Below are 19,335 nucleotides of genomic sequence, written 5' to 3' on the forward strand. Positions count from 1 at the left end.
GACAAAATTAAAGTGCACATGCGGAGATTCGACCTTGGGACACCTCAGGAGAACCTCAATTGAGATAGATATTGTGGTTATTTCATGCACATTATAATATATATTTGATCTTAATAATTTTAAATACTTTCAATTTTTTTATGAAAATTATATCATGATCGATATTTCCTCAATATTTCTATCAAAATATCCATATTTTGGAAGGTCGAAATTTCCGGTATCCTCGATATTTTAATCCTTGATCGAGACTAATAACTCATAACATTACACGTCCAGCAATGGAGGAATAAGGATCCGGATGCTGCATTATGTTTGACCTTGAGAAAATCAAGAGCAAAGGGTTCAGAAACTAGATCTATAATAGATCATAGCAAGTAGAATTTCAACAAAATCGCATAAGGAATAAGCCCTTCCAAGTTGGGTTTTCACTTTGTCTGGCTTCAAACTAATGATAACCAAATATTATCTGGTTACACATTTAGGCGAAAAAAGTGAGAAAAGAGAATTACAAAAGAAGTTACTGTTCATGACAATCACATAGACGATCCACTTTTGCTGCAGCCAGGTTTCTGCTGTCCCATTTTCATGGATTTTAAAACATGTACTACATTTCACCGAATGTATTAAATACTAACTTGCACCAAGTTCAAACTGATTCTAGTATCACAGGGCTAGGTTTCTATTGTTCAATCGTAGATGCCTTCTTGAACACAGTGGGTATTGGAATGAAAATAGACATGTAGCACAAACAGGCCTATCTCACCAGCATCTAAATTGAAATGAATTTTAACCACCACGAGCTTCCCTTCTGGTGGCATCGTGCAGCAGCTCAACATCAACCCCCTCTGGAGGTAGTTGAACATATCTCACAACTGATCCTCTGATAAAACAGTTTCTCACTGACATCTGCAATAAATAGAAAGAGCCAAGTGATTTTTAGATTGAAAGAGCAACTTATCATACATGAGTGAAACTCAACCACTAAGTTCTATTTAAGCAAATAGTAAGAGAGGCAGAAACACAACCAGTGGCTGAATAAAGTAAAAGGAGTATGCTAGCAATTGAATGTAACCAAACAAATACGAGTCAAAAGTCTTGAAAGCAAATGATGCTTGTTTATATAATTTTTCGTCTCTGCCAAACACACTCAAATTTTGATCCAAACCATACACAATTGCACTGAACTTCAAAATATAACCCTTCTGTCAATAGATGTCTATGAATGCCCACAATTAAACTTGCAAATTTATAGGTCTAAACTATGCAAAAAAGGTAGTCGGATCAGCATAAACCTTAATTTATACACATAATTCTGAGTATTTAACTTATAAAACACTAAAATATTAAGTTTAGTCGATTACCCAGAAATCACACCACATGGTATGCTAAGACTTCCATAGACTAACATAATAGAAAAGGAACAAACAGAATCACTCCTTAATCCCAAACTCGAATTACAAAACTATAAATATAAAGATTCTATCCTCTTAGGCTGCCCAGTCCAGAGTCCATTTCCAGGAAAAAAAAAACTTCAATTAACAGATTTAGCAAGAATTTTACATACGCACAAGATTTTGTGACCACAAGTTTAGTTGTCAACTTGTCATCGGTTTGACCATAAAGTACAATGGAAGGAAGAAAGAAAAAGTGACTTACGCCCTAACTGCACAAATAAACTTTCTGAAGGAATGAACAAGTACATGCTTAGAATAAAGTTTCATTAATGTAATTCATTTTAATTCTTTAAAGCACCAAGCCATAAAATGCCTGTCTGCAAGCCTCACGCAGCTGACTTTGCTTCCTTTTGTTGGCACACATCAGGAACACAATACTAAACTATACTAAAATGAACAGGGTTTACCCCTCAAAAAGCTGTGGCTCTGCACATATATGGGAAAGTTTAGATATGGACACACACTCAGACACTTTCACACTGATAATTACTCAGAGCAGCCTCCACGCTCAAAGAAGCAACAGAATCGAGTCTTTTTCAACTATGATAAACCTTTTAAGAGAATAAAGCACAATAGCTTGTCTAAACGAACTTGAATCTCATAGTTGTACACTAGTTCATATCTCCTACTCCCTAAATCTAACAATGCCATTTTTGGTCTGTAATTCAGTGCCATTAACTCCAGTAAACTAAATTTTAGGCGGTTTCAAATCTTCAATCCAATTTTAAAAAAATAATAATAATAAAAACACTAAACCACTCAATTTCTAATAGAGAAATTCGTCATTACACTTGAACAAATACCATGGCTGCTACTGTAGACTATAATAGTGCACATATCCTCATCCAAGTCATACCTAGCTTATCAGAGAACTCAAATATACCGCCTCAAAGTAGCTTCCTTCAAGAACCCAACTATACACAGTTCCACACTGAGCTCATTCCCTTATCAACTAAACACACCCAACTTTTTATTGCATGCAATGCGTTATGATCCTACTCAACTTAATATCAATTATACAAAACGAATACAACAAGAGTAAAACCCTAACTCCACACCAACATTTAAGATTACAGGACTAACCTCAAAATACCAAACCCTAGAAAGCAAAATACATGACAGAGCCGCAAGTATAATTAGGAAAAGTAAAGAGAGAGAGAGAGAGATTACCATGTGGGGGTACTTGTCCTGGTCAACAACCCTAGTGTTCTCAAGCTTAATGTTGAGATACTGATCGACGGAGTGAAGAGTGCCACGAATCGCAAGGTCGTTCTTGAGCTCCACAGTGACTTCGCGGCCCACCAACTCCTTGAAGTAGGAGAAGAACAACTGCACAAACCCCAGATGCGATTAAAATTCCGGTGGGAGGAAAATAAGAGGAAACCCTGCTATAAAGAAAAAAGATGGAATAGAAGAATGGGGATTGGAGGTTACCATGCTTTTTTTGTTGGAAAGCGGTTTAGGTTTGGCGCCGGTGGTTGCAGAGCGGTGAAACGCGGCAGAGCTGAAAAGAGCGAAAGATCTGTACTTCGCGACTTCGGGTTATTTAGGGCTGTTTTACTCTTTTGCCCGGGACTTTTTTTTTCCCAGATTTTTAAATTTTATTATAATGAAAAAGCCGAAAAATAATACATGTTGGTCGGCCGAGGTCTCTACATGGAATGCCCTACTGATTTATACGTTGAGAGTCAAATGTCAATTGTATACGGTTACTGTCATGGACTTGGTATTCAAACTGGAGTTAATAAGCGTAATACTAATTTACAAACATAATTGTGGCTGGAAGTATCTTCATCGAGGGTAAGAAAAAAGTTACACATTACAAAACCTCTTTGAGACGTCCTGACTAAGAAGGTGAAGCTAAACGCATTTAGAGCCGTAAGGAGAGGTTGATCTTCCTAAGCTTTTTCAACGCTTACTCACTTCAACCTTTAACCATTGCATTAACAGTGCGGTTCGCTTAATACAAGACGTGAACAAATCTGATTGAAGCAAGCGAACTGGTTAGTTCTTATACTAGACACAGTCCCCTCATTTTCCGACCTAGTTGGGGCCTAGTACCCTATTACTATTTGATTCCAGACATGAAGGAGGTTTGTGAGAAACAGAAGTTGCTGCACACGTCTTCTCTTCATGGCTAGAGAAATCCTCACTCAAAACTCAGCTTCATCTGACACGGTTATTTGCTTCCCGTGCAACGAAGGCTGGTACGTCCTTATACAGGCGTCAAATGTTGTAAAACTTGCTTGTGCTGGCTGTGCAAGCGCTTCTGAGACCTGCACTGGTCAATCACATACAGAGGCTTTGACATAAACTGAGAAATAAAAATATATTATCACTGTCATCCAAAATATTATCCCGGGTTTTCACCATCTCCCCGTAGGAAGTTGAAACTGATATAAAGTAAGACAACTCGATTGGATTGCTAATCTTTTTCTTAACTATCCGACCACATTTTGATCGAAAAGTTGTAATCAATCAAAACATGGGCTAAACCAAAAGAATATTATACATCAATGAATATATCTCTAATCTCTTCACTTGTTCTCTGCCCAACAACCAATAACACAGCCTCAAAAGAGCAAAAATTTTGGCAATTCTGTTTTCGCACTTTCATCTCAACTTGACATCGTGCACATACAAGTAAATCACCATTGTCAAAAAGTAACTGCTGAGACACTTTCTGAAGCAGGGTTCACTTTGTAGCATGATACTCTGCTTCATTGGGAAATACAACAGTTTCTGTACATATTATACACCAAGTCCCACTATGTAAGAGTGTCAGCAAACTGCAAAAAAATTACAACCAGATTGTCATGACACCAGCTATATTCGAACATGAACATTTCCAATCAGTAAAAACAAGGTTTCCTTGACATACCAGGTTCAGCATCAAGCAAGCTGACAATAATGTCACTGTTCTTCACTAAATGATTTAATACGTTTGATGAAGCCCCCTTTCAAAGACTCGGGTATCTTTGAAATAAAAGCTGATTTGACATCCCTGATTAACAGATTCCTGCATTGCACAAGTAAAGCTCATATTAAATATTATACGCTAATATACCAACACACCAGATATTAAACTAACTGAATAATTACCGAGCTTAGAAATAACCAATAGATACAGCTTCAAAAAAATTCACAAAAAATTAAAATAAATAAATAAAAGCTCAAAAGTGATAAAATTTGGAAAAATTAAGGAAAACAAACAATATGTACAGCATAACTTCGAGAAGCACCAAAAGGCAAGATTTTCTGCTTTAGTATACAATTTACTCAATCCATATCTTTATATCCATGTCTCTATGACTCTATTTATAGTCCATATATTTATATCCATGTCAACACTACTAACAGTGATTACCAGGAAGATATGTTGAAATAAATACTACTATGCCACTCAATTTCAACTCCATTCGAGACAAGATTAATGCATCAAGACAAAAGCGTGATTTAAACAGCATTAGATCTCGAGAGAAACTTTTAGGAGAAATAAAAACTATGTGAGTGAAAGAAATTCAATTGCAGTTGGTGAATAATAGGAAATGGGCAAATGAAGAATCTTACTTTGCTTCATCAGCATTCTGAGTGAGTCCAACTTGATCTACACATAACCTTTTCCGGGAACGCATAGACCTTAAAACCTCATCCACCCAACCAGATGATTGCAAAATTGAACGAGCTTCTTCTTTGAGACTAAGCAAGATAAAAAGTGTGTTAATATGCAATAGAAAATGTATTCAGGTAATTGGTTTTTTTTTTCCTTTTTAGCAACTGCTAAAATGAAGTTAGCAACAAGTTTCTGTTACAAGTGCAAATTATAGAAACATCATAAGAGGCAACAAGCTCAAGTACATTGAAACAGATGTAAACATAAACCAGATATAGTAAATTAAATCACACACATATAATACCAATGACTCTAAACAATATAATATGATACAAACAAGACGAAAAGGGATATGAAATCAACAGTCTTATGCACAAAAGTACAATAGAGGCACAAATAAAGCCAAAGAAGTGGAGTTGGTCACATTAATCTGGATAAAACTAATCACATGGCATGAATTAGGTCAAAAAACTGAATAAAACTAGGATAATATCAGGAATGACTTAATCTGGAAACAAAAATAATGAACACATTTATAAACATGAAATTTGTAGTCGGCAAATGTAAAGCGACGTATCATTGTCAGATACTGATCCAGATAAGTCTACACAGTAAAGGGATAATTTCATTTCAACAGAGGTAGAGAAGAGTATAGCATACCCTTTCTTCAATTCTTCAACTTTCTTCAGAGATTGGGCGTCATGTTCAAACAAAATTGAACCCCGAGACTTTCTTTTGGGCCCAAGGATGGCAGACTGGCCATGTATGCCATTGTTACCGAATTCAGAATGATCAGGAAGTTCAGTTTTCACTGAACCAGGACCTTCAGAGGGTTCAGATTTCACAAAGCCCGTGCTAACATTTTCTATTGGTGAAGAAAATGGTTGGTTATTGTTAGCTTCAACAGTCTCAGATGTTATATTCTTGTTCAAACCATCAACATTCATCAAAGGAAGATTGACTTTCTCACTTCTATCCAAGACTGAGTCCTTCACCTCCCCATTTAATCCCAAAGAATGGTTCTTGCAAGCAATATTTCCATTACCAGTTAGAGAAGTTTTTTTGGCGCTATATGTTCCATTGATGTTAAGCTTCATCCGTGGGCCTGACGGCACTTTATGAACCTGTGATTTAGTAGAAATATCCTTCCAAGAAGACTGTTCAGAAATTTTTAATTGTGGTCCTTTCGGTGGAAGAGCAGGCTTTGATTTTTCAGAAGCTTCAAGACCATTACATCCATAGGACTTTACCCCATTTGAAGCAGTATTAACCGACCTTTGGTTGGTACGAGAGAAGAAAAGGATGTAGACCTTTTCAGATAAAACCTCTTTCAAAGTTGAAAGCGAGACAAACTGATCGTTGCAGCAATACCAACGACCCATTGCATCCTGGAGACATATTATAAAAAAGTAAGATGGATGATAGAATGCTTGGTTCAAACTTAATAACAGTACGGAAGGTGATGATTGTACAGACCTTAATATATGCATAATAATGACCAGACTCGGGTGAGAAACCAGAGTGCACAATAGTACCACAGAGCTTATATTCCGGACGTGAATCCTGGATTTTTAGTAAAAGCATTAGCACCATAAATAATAAATGAAAAGGAAAAGGAAAAGAAAAGTTCTGCAACTTGGATACATATAAGGACAGATATTTAAAAAAAAACAGTTGTTTCATAATAAAATTGAGCACACTTTGGGTTCTAAAGTGAGCATTTTAGGACTTGCAGGGTTAACCTCTTTATTTGCTTTAAACAGAGGCAGGCACTCACAGTTGTAGAAAGCACACCAAACTCAACATAGAATTCAACAATTAGCCAGTGTCAACCATATTTCAGCAACCTTAAAAAGCAAAAGCATGTAAAAGTTTGAACAATATTATACCGGAAAAGTTTTCTTGGTACATTCATATTTGTATGCTAGAGATTGGCAAAATCTACAAGGAAGTGGTTCTTCTTGATGGCTTTGGGATCAAAGGTTCAGCATCACCCCGACGCTGTAACATCTCACCTCGTGTACCATATAATTCATTTCCTTAGGAAAAGTAAAAATGACAATAACCATAAATAATTTTCCAACGTGATTATTTTTATAGTCAATAGGTTCACCTAGTATCAAAATAAGAACAGTCCAGCCAATGAAATGACATTATTAGTGTTTCTACTTCAAAATCTGTTATAGCTTCAGTAATTAGCATTTAAACCTTGAGACCAAAGAAGAAACAAGTTAAACATACCTGGCTTGCTTTGCACATGAAGCTTGAAAGCACCAAAAACTCTTCAAACGAAATGGACTTATCAATCTTCCCACCCAATAGACCCTCGAATCTCTACCAACAGAAAACAAAACACCACATTACTCCTAAATACACAGAAAATAACAGCAAACCATAAAGCTACTTAATCTGCTGTAGAATTAAGTTGGATTATGACAAAACAATATGACAAAACTTTTGGGAACACAATGAACTCACCTTAAGTTGGATTACAAGAACATTAGGTGCTTGAAGTATAGACATTTGCTTCCTAGCTGCCACCAATTTGTTGCATCTAAAACACCATAAACACCTCAATATCAAAACGCCGGTACACAAGAGCAGTACAAAACAACAAAAGCCACCAGAGAGAGAGATCATATACCTTTCGCACTTGTACTTGTTTTGGCCATCCAGAAGCTCGGACTGGAAAAACCTTTGCAATGCGTCTTTCAGTGAATTACTATGCAAAACATCAAGACTAATATCCATTATCTCATCAACCTTATTAGATTCCGTGCCACAAGACAGACACTTCACCTGGCTCTGCAAAGCTCCCCCGAATATCTCCATCACCACCGTGGACGCCTGCGCTGCCGTCCCATTCCCCGCACCATTCCCATTGGCCACACCATTCCCATTGGCTAGCGCTCCATGTCTGTTGGCGTGGCCATTGCTGGCGACATTGCGCAGCCGGAGCTTCTTGAGGCGAAGGCAGGTGTTGTGGCAAGCATCAATAACGTAACGGAGGAACTCATGAGCATCTTCCTGCCGGCCGTGGCAGAAATGCTCGGCAAAGATGTTCAGACAGTTCCGAATCTTGGCCGGAGCATCCAGACTAAGATCCACACTGAGAGACCTGACAATCCGCCTCTCAAGAATGCAAAACGGACACTCCCGCTTCCGTTCCTTATCGGAGGAGTCACCTGAACACATCCAATTTCACAATTAAAAAAACTCCGAAAACGAATTCGAAATCGAGAAGAGCTAGGGTTAGGGTTAGAGACTTACAGAGAGAAGAGTGGAGGTTGCGGAGGCAGAAATTGGCGAGAGGAGGAGTGTAGGTGAGGCACTGAAGGACGCTGTTGAGGTAGCAAGAATTGCCGAGGTTCTTCAACCCTAGAGGCGGCCCAGTCTTCCGCTTCTGACTCAGTAGACTCGGCTGCCAACTCATCTGCAATTGGAATTGCTGCACGCCCATCAACGTCGGCCACCAGCCGCATCGCACCGAGACGACGACGTTTCGACGCTCCCGCACCGCCACCGCCTCCACCACAAACGCATGTCCCCTCTTTCTTAAAATCAAAACACACAGAGCAAAGAAGAAGAAGAACAAGAGATTCAATTAAGACTAATTTTGAATTAAAGTGGACACTAGTTGCTGAAGGCGGTAAGAGACGCGAAGAGAGAGAGAGAGAGAGAGAGAGAGGGGGGAGGAAGGAGAAGAGGAGGAAGAAGAAGAAGCTCTGGGCGCCCTTACCAAACCCAAAATCCTTCGGTTTCTGATTTTCGAGGGTTCATTTCGACCCCTCTTCTTCTCCTTTTCGCTTCGGTTGCCTTTTCATATCTGGTCTACATTTTGTGAACCGGGTTTTGGGCCTCCTTCGGTTAATTGGGATCCGACCGGTAAGACCCAGCCACCCACGTGTTACGTTTTGTTTTTTTTTTTGGAAATGCACCCACGTGTTACGTTAGCGAATAGAGTTTCGGCTGTTCTAAGTCCATGAGCCAGATGCCTACTAGGCTACTACCATTTGGCCAACCGGCACCTGTCTAAATAAAAAGTCCACCAGTCAGATTGGTACGTGAGTGATTTAGTAACACAATTACTATCTCTGCTGTGTGAGTACGAGAGTACCACAAAATTACGAACCCACATATATACTCTTTTTTCATTAGTTTCTAACAAATAAACATATAGGCTATAAATAAATAAAAGTAAGGTAATTGTGGAAAAAAGACATAGTGATTAGTGATAAGTTATGATTAAAATGAACTTTCGTGAAAATATTCACGGGTAAAGACTATTAAAGGTGGGTCCGTCGAACTTGCTAGGCACAAATTTGTGAGAATTGAGACTCGAATGTTTTTGATTTGATGGTGCAAGAAACTTGCGTGCACCTAAAGCTAAAGGAGTTAGGGAGGTTGCCGCATCTAGCAGAGTTGTGTGCTTGGAAGTAGAGATATTATTATTAGAATTGCGGCTCAAAACTGATTCCTTATTTATTTTAGATTCGTTATTTTCTGAAGGATTTGGGTAAGCTATTCTAGTGTAGCTAGGATTCTTAGAGTTTTTCTTAGAAGTAATCATAATCCTATTATAAGTTTGACACATTGTGAGTCCATAAATATGACATCAAATAGATGGTTTTAAGTGTGGTCGACAAGACGTGGTTGAGACGATCATCCCAAGAGATTGTATCTCTCGATTCAAGAGTAGAGATGTCAAGGGTGAGTATAGCACTTGGGGGAGACTTTGCGTTTAGAGGAATTATGAGTATGATTTGCTATGGATCAATTGAGAGTTTAGATATCTAGAGTTACAAGTTTTGAGAGTTTGGGTGATTTAAAAAATTATCTAAGGTAAGAATTAGGTTATGAGAAGAGAGATTATTTAGAGTGTGGAAGAACCGAGTTGCTCTTCAGTTGTAATCTTCTTCTTGTTTATTGCATCCACCATTACCGGATGACGTATTTTGACTGAACCTCGTTAATTCTTGTGTTCATTTGTATTATTAATGGTTATTGTCTTCAATTAGTTTCGGTCTTGGGCCAGAGAATTTGCAAGGTGACCCGAATTTCTTAACAATTATCTCTAGCAAAGAGAGATGCTAGTCTAGAAGTTGATTTAACTCAGAACCTCAGGGCAGAAAATAACCTTGATTAAGTGAAAATCTCATGTCATACATGAAGGAACTAAGTATTTGATATAAATAATTTTGAGAAAATTTGACCTGACAAATCCAGGTTCTCTGTTCAAACTACAAATCCTTGAGAAAGGTAGCATCAAATGTGTGAAGTACAGATTTTTCAAAATTCTATAAACGAAGTATACCTATGACAGTGACTCTGACACTTGCTCTTACAAACAATTCATGTATGATTAGATATGTATTAGACTTTGAATGCCCTCGGTAACTGGCTACCTTTGCGATGATGATGATGATGATACAATTGTGTTAACATTGATACATACATTTCTGTTAATTTCGCATCTTTACTTGCAATCTTGGCTTCAAACTGTCGCAAGATTTTGCCAGCACAGGAGCAGCTGCAACAATGTTATACATAATGAACACCTTATCCACTCATGATTCGATTAACCGAAATATAAAACTACGCACACAGTTCGCTCCAACTATGTACATAAAAAAACGATATGCAATTAGTGTGCTACACATTTGCATCTATTCGGGGGCAGTGGGATGTGCGAATCCAAGGATATATGATGAAATAGTTTTTTTTTTTTTGAGAAAAGATGAAATAGTTAATCCAGGAATATAAAACTGTTAAATGTATAAACGGCAGTGCATACCTTGAAGATAACTAGGTCAACTGCTCCTGTTACATCCCTACTTCGAACCTGATGTTGTGGCTGCCTGTAGAGGTTGATGAATTCCAGGTTCTTCAGTGGGGACTCTGGAGGCTTCTTTTTTTAACTTGTGATTATTGTATGCGGCTACACCTGCTATGGCTGCATAAAACAACGGTAACATCACAGGTTATATTATTATTTATTTGTACGTAATTTTCTCAGTCACTAGACAGTTTTAGTAGTCTAGATTGTTTTGCCACACATTGGTGCCACACATGTAAACAAGACTCAACCTCATTAGATATTTATATTGTCCATATGACATACCAATCTGTACAGCAAGAGAGCATTACACTTCACACATTTACTGTTAAAAATCCCATCACTTCATACTCTTTCATACGTTTTAAAAGAGTTGCAGACATAATTCCTGTTTTGTTGTTTAAACAGCCACCTACCAGATATAGAGTAATATTCAGCAAGCAAGCTAGCAGTAACTGCAATATATTATATCATTTTAAAAGATAAACTACTCATTCTGTATTATGAAAATCAAGATGCCGATCTCATAATCGCAGCTGCAGACTAAGACTGGACATGTGGCATATGAAATGATAAGAGGATTTCTATGTACTCAAACATCCTAAATGTTTACACGGTCAGAAGCTTACCAATGGCATAACCGGCAAGATTTATAAGAGTTAGCTTTGTATCAGCGAAGATAAGGGCAGAAATTAAGACAACCACCCAGTCCTTGACAACTCCAGCAACACGTATGGTCAAAGCACTTGTATGAGTAATCACAAGGAAGACTGATAAGTTGAGGGCAAAGGTGCACAGAGAGTTAAGTGTTAACACCACAACTGGAAAGTTCCATGATGCATCTGCTTCCATCTTGGTCTTCTCTAGAAAGATCCATGGAACAAATAGGCAAAGAGCACTGCATACAAAATTAAAAGATGAATACTCATACCATATAGGCCCACAACATTGTACAAGAAGGTTAGGGATAATGAATTTTACAAGTGCAAAAGCATACCTGCACGGGCTAACATAGAACATGACAGATATAGGATTTAATTTGAGACCCTTCCGTTTGACAAAAATCTCCATAAATATAAGTCGTAAGGCTTCTCCAACAACTCCTCCCATTTGATAAACTACTCCAATCCAGCTGATATTTAATTCACCATAAGAAGCCACAAGAACGCCAAAACTTATCACCGACATTATCAATAGCATTCTGATACTCATTGCCTCAAGTCCTGCAGCTACTCCAAGAACAAAAACAGCTACTGGCACTGCATACCATGTCAATATAAGTTATTCTGAGAGTGTATTCCTAATGATAAATTTTTACTACAGTGACCATTCTTGTAGACCACTTGACCAGCCTTATTTTCCTACAGTTCATAATCACTCGCCGTATGAAACAGCAGACAATGCTCTGGATTCCCAACCATACTATTGAGATAGCTATTCTTACTTAGAGGCATTACAAAATTGATTAATTAATAAAAACTTACTGATTGCTTTCAACATCTGTGCAAATGCAACAGAAATATACATGTAAGCAGTGTTTCCCAGCCAAAGAGTCATTGCAAACATTGCACCAATTGGCATTACTGATGTCACATATCTGTATAAGCAAACCTACATTAGATTCTGAGTGGAAGAGCATCAAAAATGGAGAAAGATATCAAATGTTCTTAACTATTGACACAGCAGATTCAGTCACAAAATAAATCATTAAAATATATACTGTACTCCGTATGTACCAGCCAGAGTAAGGGACCATACAGCAAATATCTTCAGGCAATCTAATCCAGTAAATAAGTAAAGGATTAAAAAAACAGTAATGATGGTTTAGCCGTTTAATCCTTTATAACAACAGAACCGATCTCTTTAGGATTCCAAAAGAAGTTATGTGATTTTGTGATTTAAATGTAATAGGACCCTATTCAAGACAGAGAAAACTGAGATATGGATACTTGGATAGCAACCCAACATTGCAATTCAATTTGTTGTCTGAAGTAGCATAGACCGGACTGATAATGGACGGATACCATTTGGAAACAAAGTATGATACATAGAAATTGAGTCCATCAGTTACTTACATTTCTGTAGTCATTCCTTCCTCAACCTTCAAAATCTGTAAGGAAATAAATTGAGTTAAGAGTACTGCTGGAATGTTAGGCTCAATGATTAGCACAATGTTGGTAACCTATATACCTTTATTACCTTCTATTTCATATAGAAGGTTACATCAATACCTTAAAAACTTTGGTGAGAAGAAAACATAAGACGGAGGAGAAGATCATGTGAAGCAGAGTCAAACCCAGAGGGTATGGGAAGTTGATTTCCTTGGAAGACAAAACCCACTGTTCCACAATTCAAACAAAACCCAATTGTTAACCTTGTAAAACAACCACTTAACATGTGTCTCTGCTTAATTAATTTTAACCGCATCTTGAAGGCAAAATATTACAAGAAAAAAAATAAAAAAATAAAATACAATTTAGATGCCAATGAGTACTTAAAATATGTTAATTAAGATGCCACAACAATGCACAGAAAGTAACAAAGAAATTTACTGGTACAAAATACTAAGATAGTAGGTGTAGTGAAAGCTTGCACAAAATGACATGTGAAAAGTGATTCAGATTTTTCGATAGACAAAAAATAAAAAACATTGAAGCCTAGACATCATCTTGCTTTATTTTGTTTGTTTTAATACAAAGAAGTTTACCAGAGACAAGCATCGTAGCAATAAGGATGGACTATATTAAACTCTGGAAGAAAAAAGTGATGTACAGTTCTCTGCAGAGAAAAAGAAAGGGTACATGTGGGGGATGACAAGTACTGTTACAGGTTTAGTCAGTAAGTAGTAGCCTGAGCAATCTCCATCTCAGAGTTCTTTCATGGCACTTTAAAAACTAATCCCGATTCACAGACTTTCCTCTTATCTTTCTTAAATGCATACTATTTTTAAGCCAAGAAAGAAACTGCTTGAACACTATCAAAAGTAATATTGTTAACGTTTTAATTCAAATTTCAACCAGAAAAATCAACTAAAAAAATACCCAATTCAACATTCATTGTACTATTCAAGAGTACTCAAAATACACCATGGCCAAGATTTTGGTGGAAATTAATTGATATCCACCCCAAATGGCAAGCCTTCTTTATAAAATTGTGAAAATTCCTTAAATGTGTACATCAGTACTATCATCTTGGACACTATCTACAACATTGCTGTAGAACTTCACAATGCTGCTGTTTTTCCTCACTCTCTACAACATTGTGATGACATATCAATCCAGCCCCTGTTTTGAACATCCAAAGTTACACGTACCTAATACAAGAAGATATCACCCCGACACCTATAACAATAGGAGGCTGAAAAATATGGGTCCTCCTAGATATTCAACTTTCTCTCATGTATAGGGATAAGTACATGGAGTCAGCCATCAGCATCATCAGAAAAATGAACTCCAAATCTCAATTTGATCTTTATAACTTAGATAGTCGTCTGCAGCCCTCAATCTTCAAAAAGAATGCGGGCAGTGTATGGGGAGGAGGACAAGCATAGTCGGTTTACTTGAGAAACCAAGTCCATATCTTGAGTATTTTGAAGGTTTTATATCCTCCTCCTCCCCCCCCCCCCCCCCCCCCAAATTTTTTGTTTGTTTGTCGTAAACACATAGTCTTGTACAATCCCCATATGTCATTGTTAAGGCCTTAAGACGACACTCACGGCCACCAGACAACAAAGTGTATACTTTTCTCAGTTTCTGTCTTCCCATTGTTCCAAATCATTGAAATTATGAAGGCAGCAGAAAACCCTCTAAAGGCCTAAACCTGGATTGAAAATGCAATGAGGAAAAAAAGCCTCCAGCATACTTAAAACTGGGTCAATTCCATTCCCCCATAAGCTACTTCAAAATCAACCCCATCAAGCAAAGCTAAAATTCCAAAGCAACAGAATGCAATTCCATTTTGTATCATCTAAAATTGGGTTTTCACAACATTGCAATTGGCCAATGCCAAATTGGGTTCATATCCAACCAAATTGTCCAACAATTTGGGAGAGACCCAAAATGCAGATAGTAGAAGCTTAAGAGATCAAAGAAAGCAATGTGTGGAATGAATGGGAGAGGGGGGGGGGTAACCTTATTGAAGAAGATCTGGCCGCTGGAGAGAGCGATGTAGAGAAGAAGGTATGAGTAAGTGAGGACCTCATCCTTGCACAAAAGTCGCGACCGATCTGCCATTTGTGTCTGTGTGTCTTGTCTGAACCCAAATGATTGAGAATGAAAATGAAGGACAAGTCAGTACGTCGAGGAATTTTGAAGGAGGAGCAGTGATTTTTACAGAGGACTCCCAGCGGTCGGATGGGTCCCACAGTGATCCAAGGTCGGAAATTAACACATTTTGGCGGTGATAAAAAAAAGACCATTAATAATCTGATCCCCGAACCCGAGTTCAACAAAAACTGTCGAAGTATGATGTAAAATATAGTCGGAGCATTTCACGTCTCTATAGAATATGATAAATTTGGGAGTAATTATTATGTTTACCCGTCACACCACCTGACATTGTCATATAGTGTACAAGCCAATCATATTACGTCATGGTATAATTAACATGCACGCGGTGAAAATAACAAAAGTTTATTTACATATAAAAATCAATCAGAAATAATCACAGTAAAAAATGGACCAATAACATTAAGGGGGTACGCCACGTGAGATATATGACATGTATAATTTCTCCAAATTTGGATATAAAAAGGACTAACTCAATCAGAAAATAAAGTATCTAATAGAAACAGGTCGCTTCAGGTGCGGATTCGCCGATTCCGGCGACGGCAGGCCGCAACGGCGCGGCGGACCAGCACAGCCGCACTACCCACTTCCCGGCGATCCCGTCTGTGCCGGCCGGAGCTCCATCGGTGGCCCACGGCGGCCGAAATCTGCAAAAATCAAGTTTCTGGGCAGATTCCGGCGATTTCGCGATTCTGGCCGCTGTGGGTCACCGATGGAGCTACGACCGGCACAGACGGGACCGCCGGGAGGTGGGGAATGCGGCTGTCGTGGTCCGCCCTGCTGTTGCAGCCTGCCTTCGTCGGAATAGGCGAATCCGTACTTTACGTAAGGTACGGACGTCCGCACTTGAAAATTCTCCCTAATAGAAATATGTATATGTCGAAAAATAAATATTTAGTTACGAATTGAATAAGAATCATAATATTATAATTTGGTAAACTAAGTTGGTGGTGGTTTCGATAGCATAGTTTTAAATTCCGTGGTTTTGTTGATTTCCATGTTCGAGCTTCTTGTTTAGCTTCTAGTTACTTTTAGTTATTGTCACACCAAAATTGTCATATGAACCTCAATTTCAATTTCGTCTTCAACTTTATTTTCAGGAATCAGGATTGGTAATGCATTTGGGAAAATATATGCGTTCCGGCAATCCAGCCAATTAGGTATTATTTTGATAGAATTATACCAAAGAAGTGAAATGGTAACTTGCTGGAGTGAAATAATTCATTCAAACTACAATGCACAACAGTATAATGAGTAAACTGTAAGGCCACCAAATACTCAGTTATTCCAAGTGATGTAAATCTGAACTGAAATGGTGAATCATGTGAAATTGTGAATCTCGGATTAAAGCAAAAGCTCAATGTTATTGATCAGGGATCTGCTAAAGACTGAAAGTAAACGAGTCAACAGCAGCACCTATCTTCCTTTCATACTTCTCGTGATCGTTTGTTTAACCCAGCATGTGATAAACTACAACTGCAATGCAGCAAGAAAAGAATAATTCTTGAACCCCCTCTCATGATCAGGTCAACGTTTTCGACAGATTGTCATGCCATCCCCAATGGGTACCTGATACTCCCAACAACAGTTGGCCTGTGTCATCAAAACAATCAAGAGAAACTAAGGGATTCTTATATGCTACTCTGGATACATTGAAAATTCAGGACCAACTACATGACACTTGGTCATAGAATTTGTATCTGGAAACTGAAAATAGTATCCTAGGTGAATCCAGAAAGGGCCAAGTTTCGTAGGCTTGAATGTAAGAACAACTAAATGGTATTTAGGCTGATTTTTTAAGAAAAAAGAAAAGAAAAAGAGAAAGGTTTAGCAGAATATGTAACAAAATCTTATTTACTCATAAATGAAACAAGATAAAGATAAAACTAAAATATTTATAACAAAAACTTGCTTGTTATATTTACCTACATGCATCACCATTCAGAATCAGTGATCTTAAGGTATCTGCTGCAAGTCCATATCTAATATCTACCTGATACCAAATTAGAATTTCAGAGGCAAATCTTGAATTATGTATTAGCCGAAATAGTTGAGGATATAGCTGCGGGGCGTATTCAAGTCTTTTTCCAATAACCGGAAAGCTGGTATAATCAGCTACTTTTGTGAGTTCTAGAAATAGTGATGGCAAATGGAAAATATACTACCTTGTGGGAAACATTGGCCTTCTCATAATACTTGTTTGCAACCTCAAGACATCTGATATCTCTATCACAAGCTACTAACCTGCCTGATTCTGGAAGGACCAGTGCAATAGCCAATGATGAATAACCCTGAAGTAGACACAACCAATTATAACAGATACAGCTAATTCATGTAATGCACAAGTAAGCTATTCTTGTTTCTAGATTCAAATTGAGATGAAAAGGGGAAGGCACCAAAGTGAGGCACGAGCCTAGTGCAGATTGGTATATCCCTCATGCCCCCAAACATAGAGGGCGGAAAAAAAATAGTATTCTGAGAAAGAAGTGAAGTGAGCAGCACTGAAGATTTGAATGATGAGAGAAGCATACTGTATATACACCAACTTCAATACACTTTTCTGCCCCATGAATCTGAACAAGCATTGCAAGCAGTTGTGCCTGGTCAGGAGACACCTATCCAGACAACAGCAGATCGTCATTTTTCCACGCACAAACTTGTCAAACAGGCCGTGCCACGTCCAATTTGAAGATAATTAAAGTCATTGTACACTGGTATATTGGAAAAGCAAGTTCCTACTCAATTCTGTTTGAAACAATTACATGAGCTTAAGTGTTAAATTCCCATCACAGCTTTTCACAGGCTAAATCTTAGAATTCTAATATATTGTAGAAGTGTTATTTTTCAATTTTAGCGATTAGTTTCAAAAGTGACCAATAGGTTTTGGATGCCTCAAAAGCCAGTAATTTCATTTTCCTAACTAAATTCCCACATTTTTCATTCTGCACTTGACATAAAAAGGATTCAGTAAAAGATACCTGCATCATACTACCACGCATAGAGGCAGTCTCCTCCCCAAGTTGTCGTAGAACCTGAAATAAGACTCTACCCTCCAATAAGTAGCCAGGACATACTGAAGAATCTAAGGTCCCAAAGAAGGTATTTTTGTTCGACACCAAAAGAAACTTAGAGTGCGAGTTGAGTTACCTCTGGCTCTCGTACATTCTCAAGGATGTAATCATAAAGCCGTGGATTTATACTGATAATCTGCTTGTTCCCATACGCCTTATCATCAGCAACAACAAATGCATTGGAGGCACGAACACTTATGCTCGTCTTCAACTTGATCCTGCATCCTCCGTAGCCAATGCCACCGCTATGAAACTTCCCGGAGGAAAAAGAATCAAACTTCAGTCGTGGTTGCGCAGATTTTTGCGGAAGAGTCACCCTCTGACGAGCAAATGTAGGCCACCGATAAAGCCCCACGCTCGTGCTCCCCATAAAGACAATGCAGCAGAGCAGAATACAAGAGACTACATAAAACAAGCTTACATCAACACAAAAACAGATTAACTAAACTCCCAAATGAGTGAAAGTAGTGCAAGACTGAAATGCAGACACTCTTTCTCTTTCTCTCACTTTTCTCTTGGGCATTTCTACAAACACCTTGTATGCATTACCACAATAGAAAACACAAGCAGACCCAACACTACCACACTTCACTACAACACATGTTTTGCCTGCACAAAACAATACCTGGATTTTGATATTCTGGGTATGAATATATGTCAAACCCACATAACAGTTCTACTGTTATTAGTCCAAAGTTTGAAACTTTAAAACCTTTATAAACCCTCTCTGAACTCCCGCGGATTTCCCCAGTTTTATCTGTTAGCCCTCTGTTGGGCCTATGTGGGCCTTACAAATTCAACCCGACCCGTTTGCACTCGGCTTCCTCCTCTCAGTCCAGTCACACCAGAGAGCTGGACGTAGCCATCAGCCATCAAGCAAGACTAGAATTTCTGCTACCCTTTGTCATTTTCTCTCTCTCTCTGTATTATCCCCAATTGCAAATTTTGGGGGTTTCAAAATGATAATAATGGAGGAAAACTGTGAAACACACAAGGGTTATGTGGATGAGATCCTCCTCTATCCGATTTGGTTTCAAATGCCCACCTCCAAATGCTCATCCATTCTCTCTCTCCA

General features: G+C 38.2%; 4 protein-coding genes across 7 annotated transcripts; all 4 read right to left on the reverse strand.

Moving 5' to 3' along the window:
- Nucleotides 1-398: 398 nt before the first annotated feature.
- On the reverse strand, nt 399-3,033 carry LOC126788164 (sm-like protein LSM2). Its single transcript, XM_050514127.1, has 3 exons — nt 2,889-3,033; nt 2,625-2,783; nt 399-906 (listed from the first exon to the last, which is right to left on the reverse strand). Exons 1-3 carry the CDS (start codon nt 2,889-2,891, stop codon nt 787-789), a joined length of 282 nt encoding a protein of 93 aa, XP_050370084.1. The 5' UTR covers nt 2,892-3,033; the 3' UTR covers nt 399-786.
- A 731-nt stretch (nt 3,034-3,764) lies between these two features.
- On the reverse strand, nt 3,765-8,889 carry LOC126785879 (ubiquitin carboxyl-terminal hydrolase 25). Of its 2 annotated transcripts, none has more exons than XM_050511544.1 (10): nt 8,807-8,889; nt 8,338-8,621; nt 7,712-8,252; nt 7,546-7,621; nt 7,309-7,401; nt 6,544-6,630; nt 5,728-6,455; nt 5,025-5,153; nt 4,336-4,473; nt 3,765-4,243 (listed from the first exon to the last, which is right to left on the reverse strand). In XM_050511544.1, the coding sequence occupies exons 2-9, from the start codon at nt 8,525-8,527 to the stop codon at nt 4,368-4,370; spliced, it is 1,950 nt and encodes a 649-aa protein (XP_050367501.1). In that variant the 5' UTR covers nt 8,528-8,621; nt 8,807-8,889; the 3' UTR covers nt 3,765-4,243; nt 4,336-4,367. The 2 variants fall into 2 exon arrangements, with proteins under 2 accessions (XP_050367501.1, XP_050367502.1); XM_050511545.1 differs by having other exon boundaries at nt 8,338-8,617; nt 8,807-8,829.
- Nucleotides 8,890-10,209: 1,320 nt separating this feature from the next.
- LOC126789043 (probable sugar phosphate/phosphate translocator At3g14410) lies at nt 10,210-15,173 on the reverse strand. The gene is made up of 8 exons (XM_050515089.1): nt 15,034-15,173; nt 13,135-13,242; nt 12,979-13,013; nt 12,388-12,500; nt 11,901-12,162; nt 11,533-11,801; nt 10,862-11,020; nt 10,210-10,597 (listed from the first exon to the last, which is right to left on the reverse strand). Exons 1-7 carry the CDS (start codon nt 15,133-15,135, stop codon nt 10,899-10,901), a joined length of 1,011 nt encoding a protein of 336 aa, XP_050371046.1. The 5' UTR covers nt 15,136-15,173; the 3' UTR covers nt 10,210-10,597; nt 10,862-10,898.
- Nucleotides 15,174-16,392: 1,219 nt separating this feature from the next.
- On the reverse strand, nt 16,393-19,018 carry LOC126789044 (tricin synthase 1-like). 3 transcript variants are annotated; one of them, XM_050515092.1, is made up of 6 exons: nt 18,886-19,018; nt 18,337-18,662; nt 18,168-18,221; nt 17,721-17,804; nt 17,355-17,480; nt 16,393-16,758 (listed from the first exon to the last, which is right to left on the reverse strand). In XM_050515092.1, exons 2-6 carry the CDS (start codon nt 18,628-18,630, stop codon nt 16,717-16,719), a joined length of 600 nt encoding a protein of 199 aa, XP_050371049.1. In that variant the 5' UTR covers nt 18,631-18,662; nt 18,886-19,018; the 3' UTR covers nt 16,393-16,716. The 3 variants fall into 3 exon arrangements, with proteins under 3 accessions (XP_050371049.1, XP_050371048.1, XP_050371047.1); XM_050515091.1 differs by having other exon boundaries at nt 16,393-16,782; XM_050515090.1 differs by lacking the exon at nt 16,393-16,758 and adding an exon at nt 16,810-17,182.
- Nucleotides 19,019-19,335: the final 317 nt, after the last annotated feature.

This window comes from Argentina anserina, chromosome 3 (assembly GCF_933775445.1).
Source record: "Argentina anserina chromosome 3, drPotAnse1.1, whole genome shotgun sequence".
Lineage (NCBI taxonomy): Eukaryota > Viridiplantae > Streptophyta > Magnoliopsida > Rosales > Rosaceae > Argentina > Argentina anserina.

Excerpts from the sequence above, each read along its gene's own strand:
- LOC126789043 (XM_050515089.1), bottom strand. The coding sequence starts at position 15,135 with ATGGCAGATCGGTCGCGACTTTTGTGCAAGGATGAGGTCCTCACTTAC. Across the intron at positions 12,163-12,387 it reads ACAGATGTTGAAAGCAATCA|TGCCAGTAGCTGTTTTTGTT; the intron begins GTAAGTTTTTAT and ends CATGGTATGCAG. Across the intron at positions 11,021-11,532 it reads TCTTGCCGGTTATGCCATTG|CCATAGCAGGTGTAGCCGCA; the intron begins GTAAGCTTCTGA and ends TGTTTTATGCAG.
- LOC126785879 (XM_050511544.1), bottom strand. The coding sequence starts at position 8,527 with ATGGGCGTGCAGCAATTCCAATTGCAGATGAGTTGGCAGCCGAGTCTA. Across the intron at positions 8,253-8,337 it reads CAACCTCCACTCTTCTCTCT|GTGACTCCTCCGATAAGGAA; the intron begins GTAAGTCTCTAA and ends GGATGTGTTCAG. Across the intron at positions 6,631-7,308 it reads TCATGTGCAAAGCAAGCCAG|GATTCACGTCCGGAATATAA; the intron begins GTATGTTTAACT and ends CTAAAAATCCAG.
- LOC126788164 (XM_050514127.1), bottom strand. Across the intron at positions 907-2,624 it reads AGGACAAGTACCCCCACATG|ATGTCAGTGAGAAACTGTTT; the intron begins GTAATCTCTCTC and ends TATTTATTGCAG.
- LOC126789044 (XM_050515090.1), bottom strand. The coding sequence starts at position 18,630 with ATGGGGAGCACGAGCGTGGGGCTTTATCGGTGGCCTACATTTGCTCGT. Across the intron at positions 18,222-18,336 it reads AGAATGTACGAGAGCCAGAG|GTTCTACGACAACTTGGGGA; the intron begins GTAACTCAACTC and ends GTCTTATTTCAG. Across the intron at positions 17,805-18,167 it reads TGCGTGGTAGTATGATGCAG|GTGTCTCCTGACCAGGCACA; the intron begins GTATCTTTTACT and ends TTGTCTGGATAG.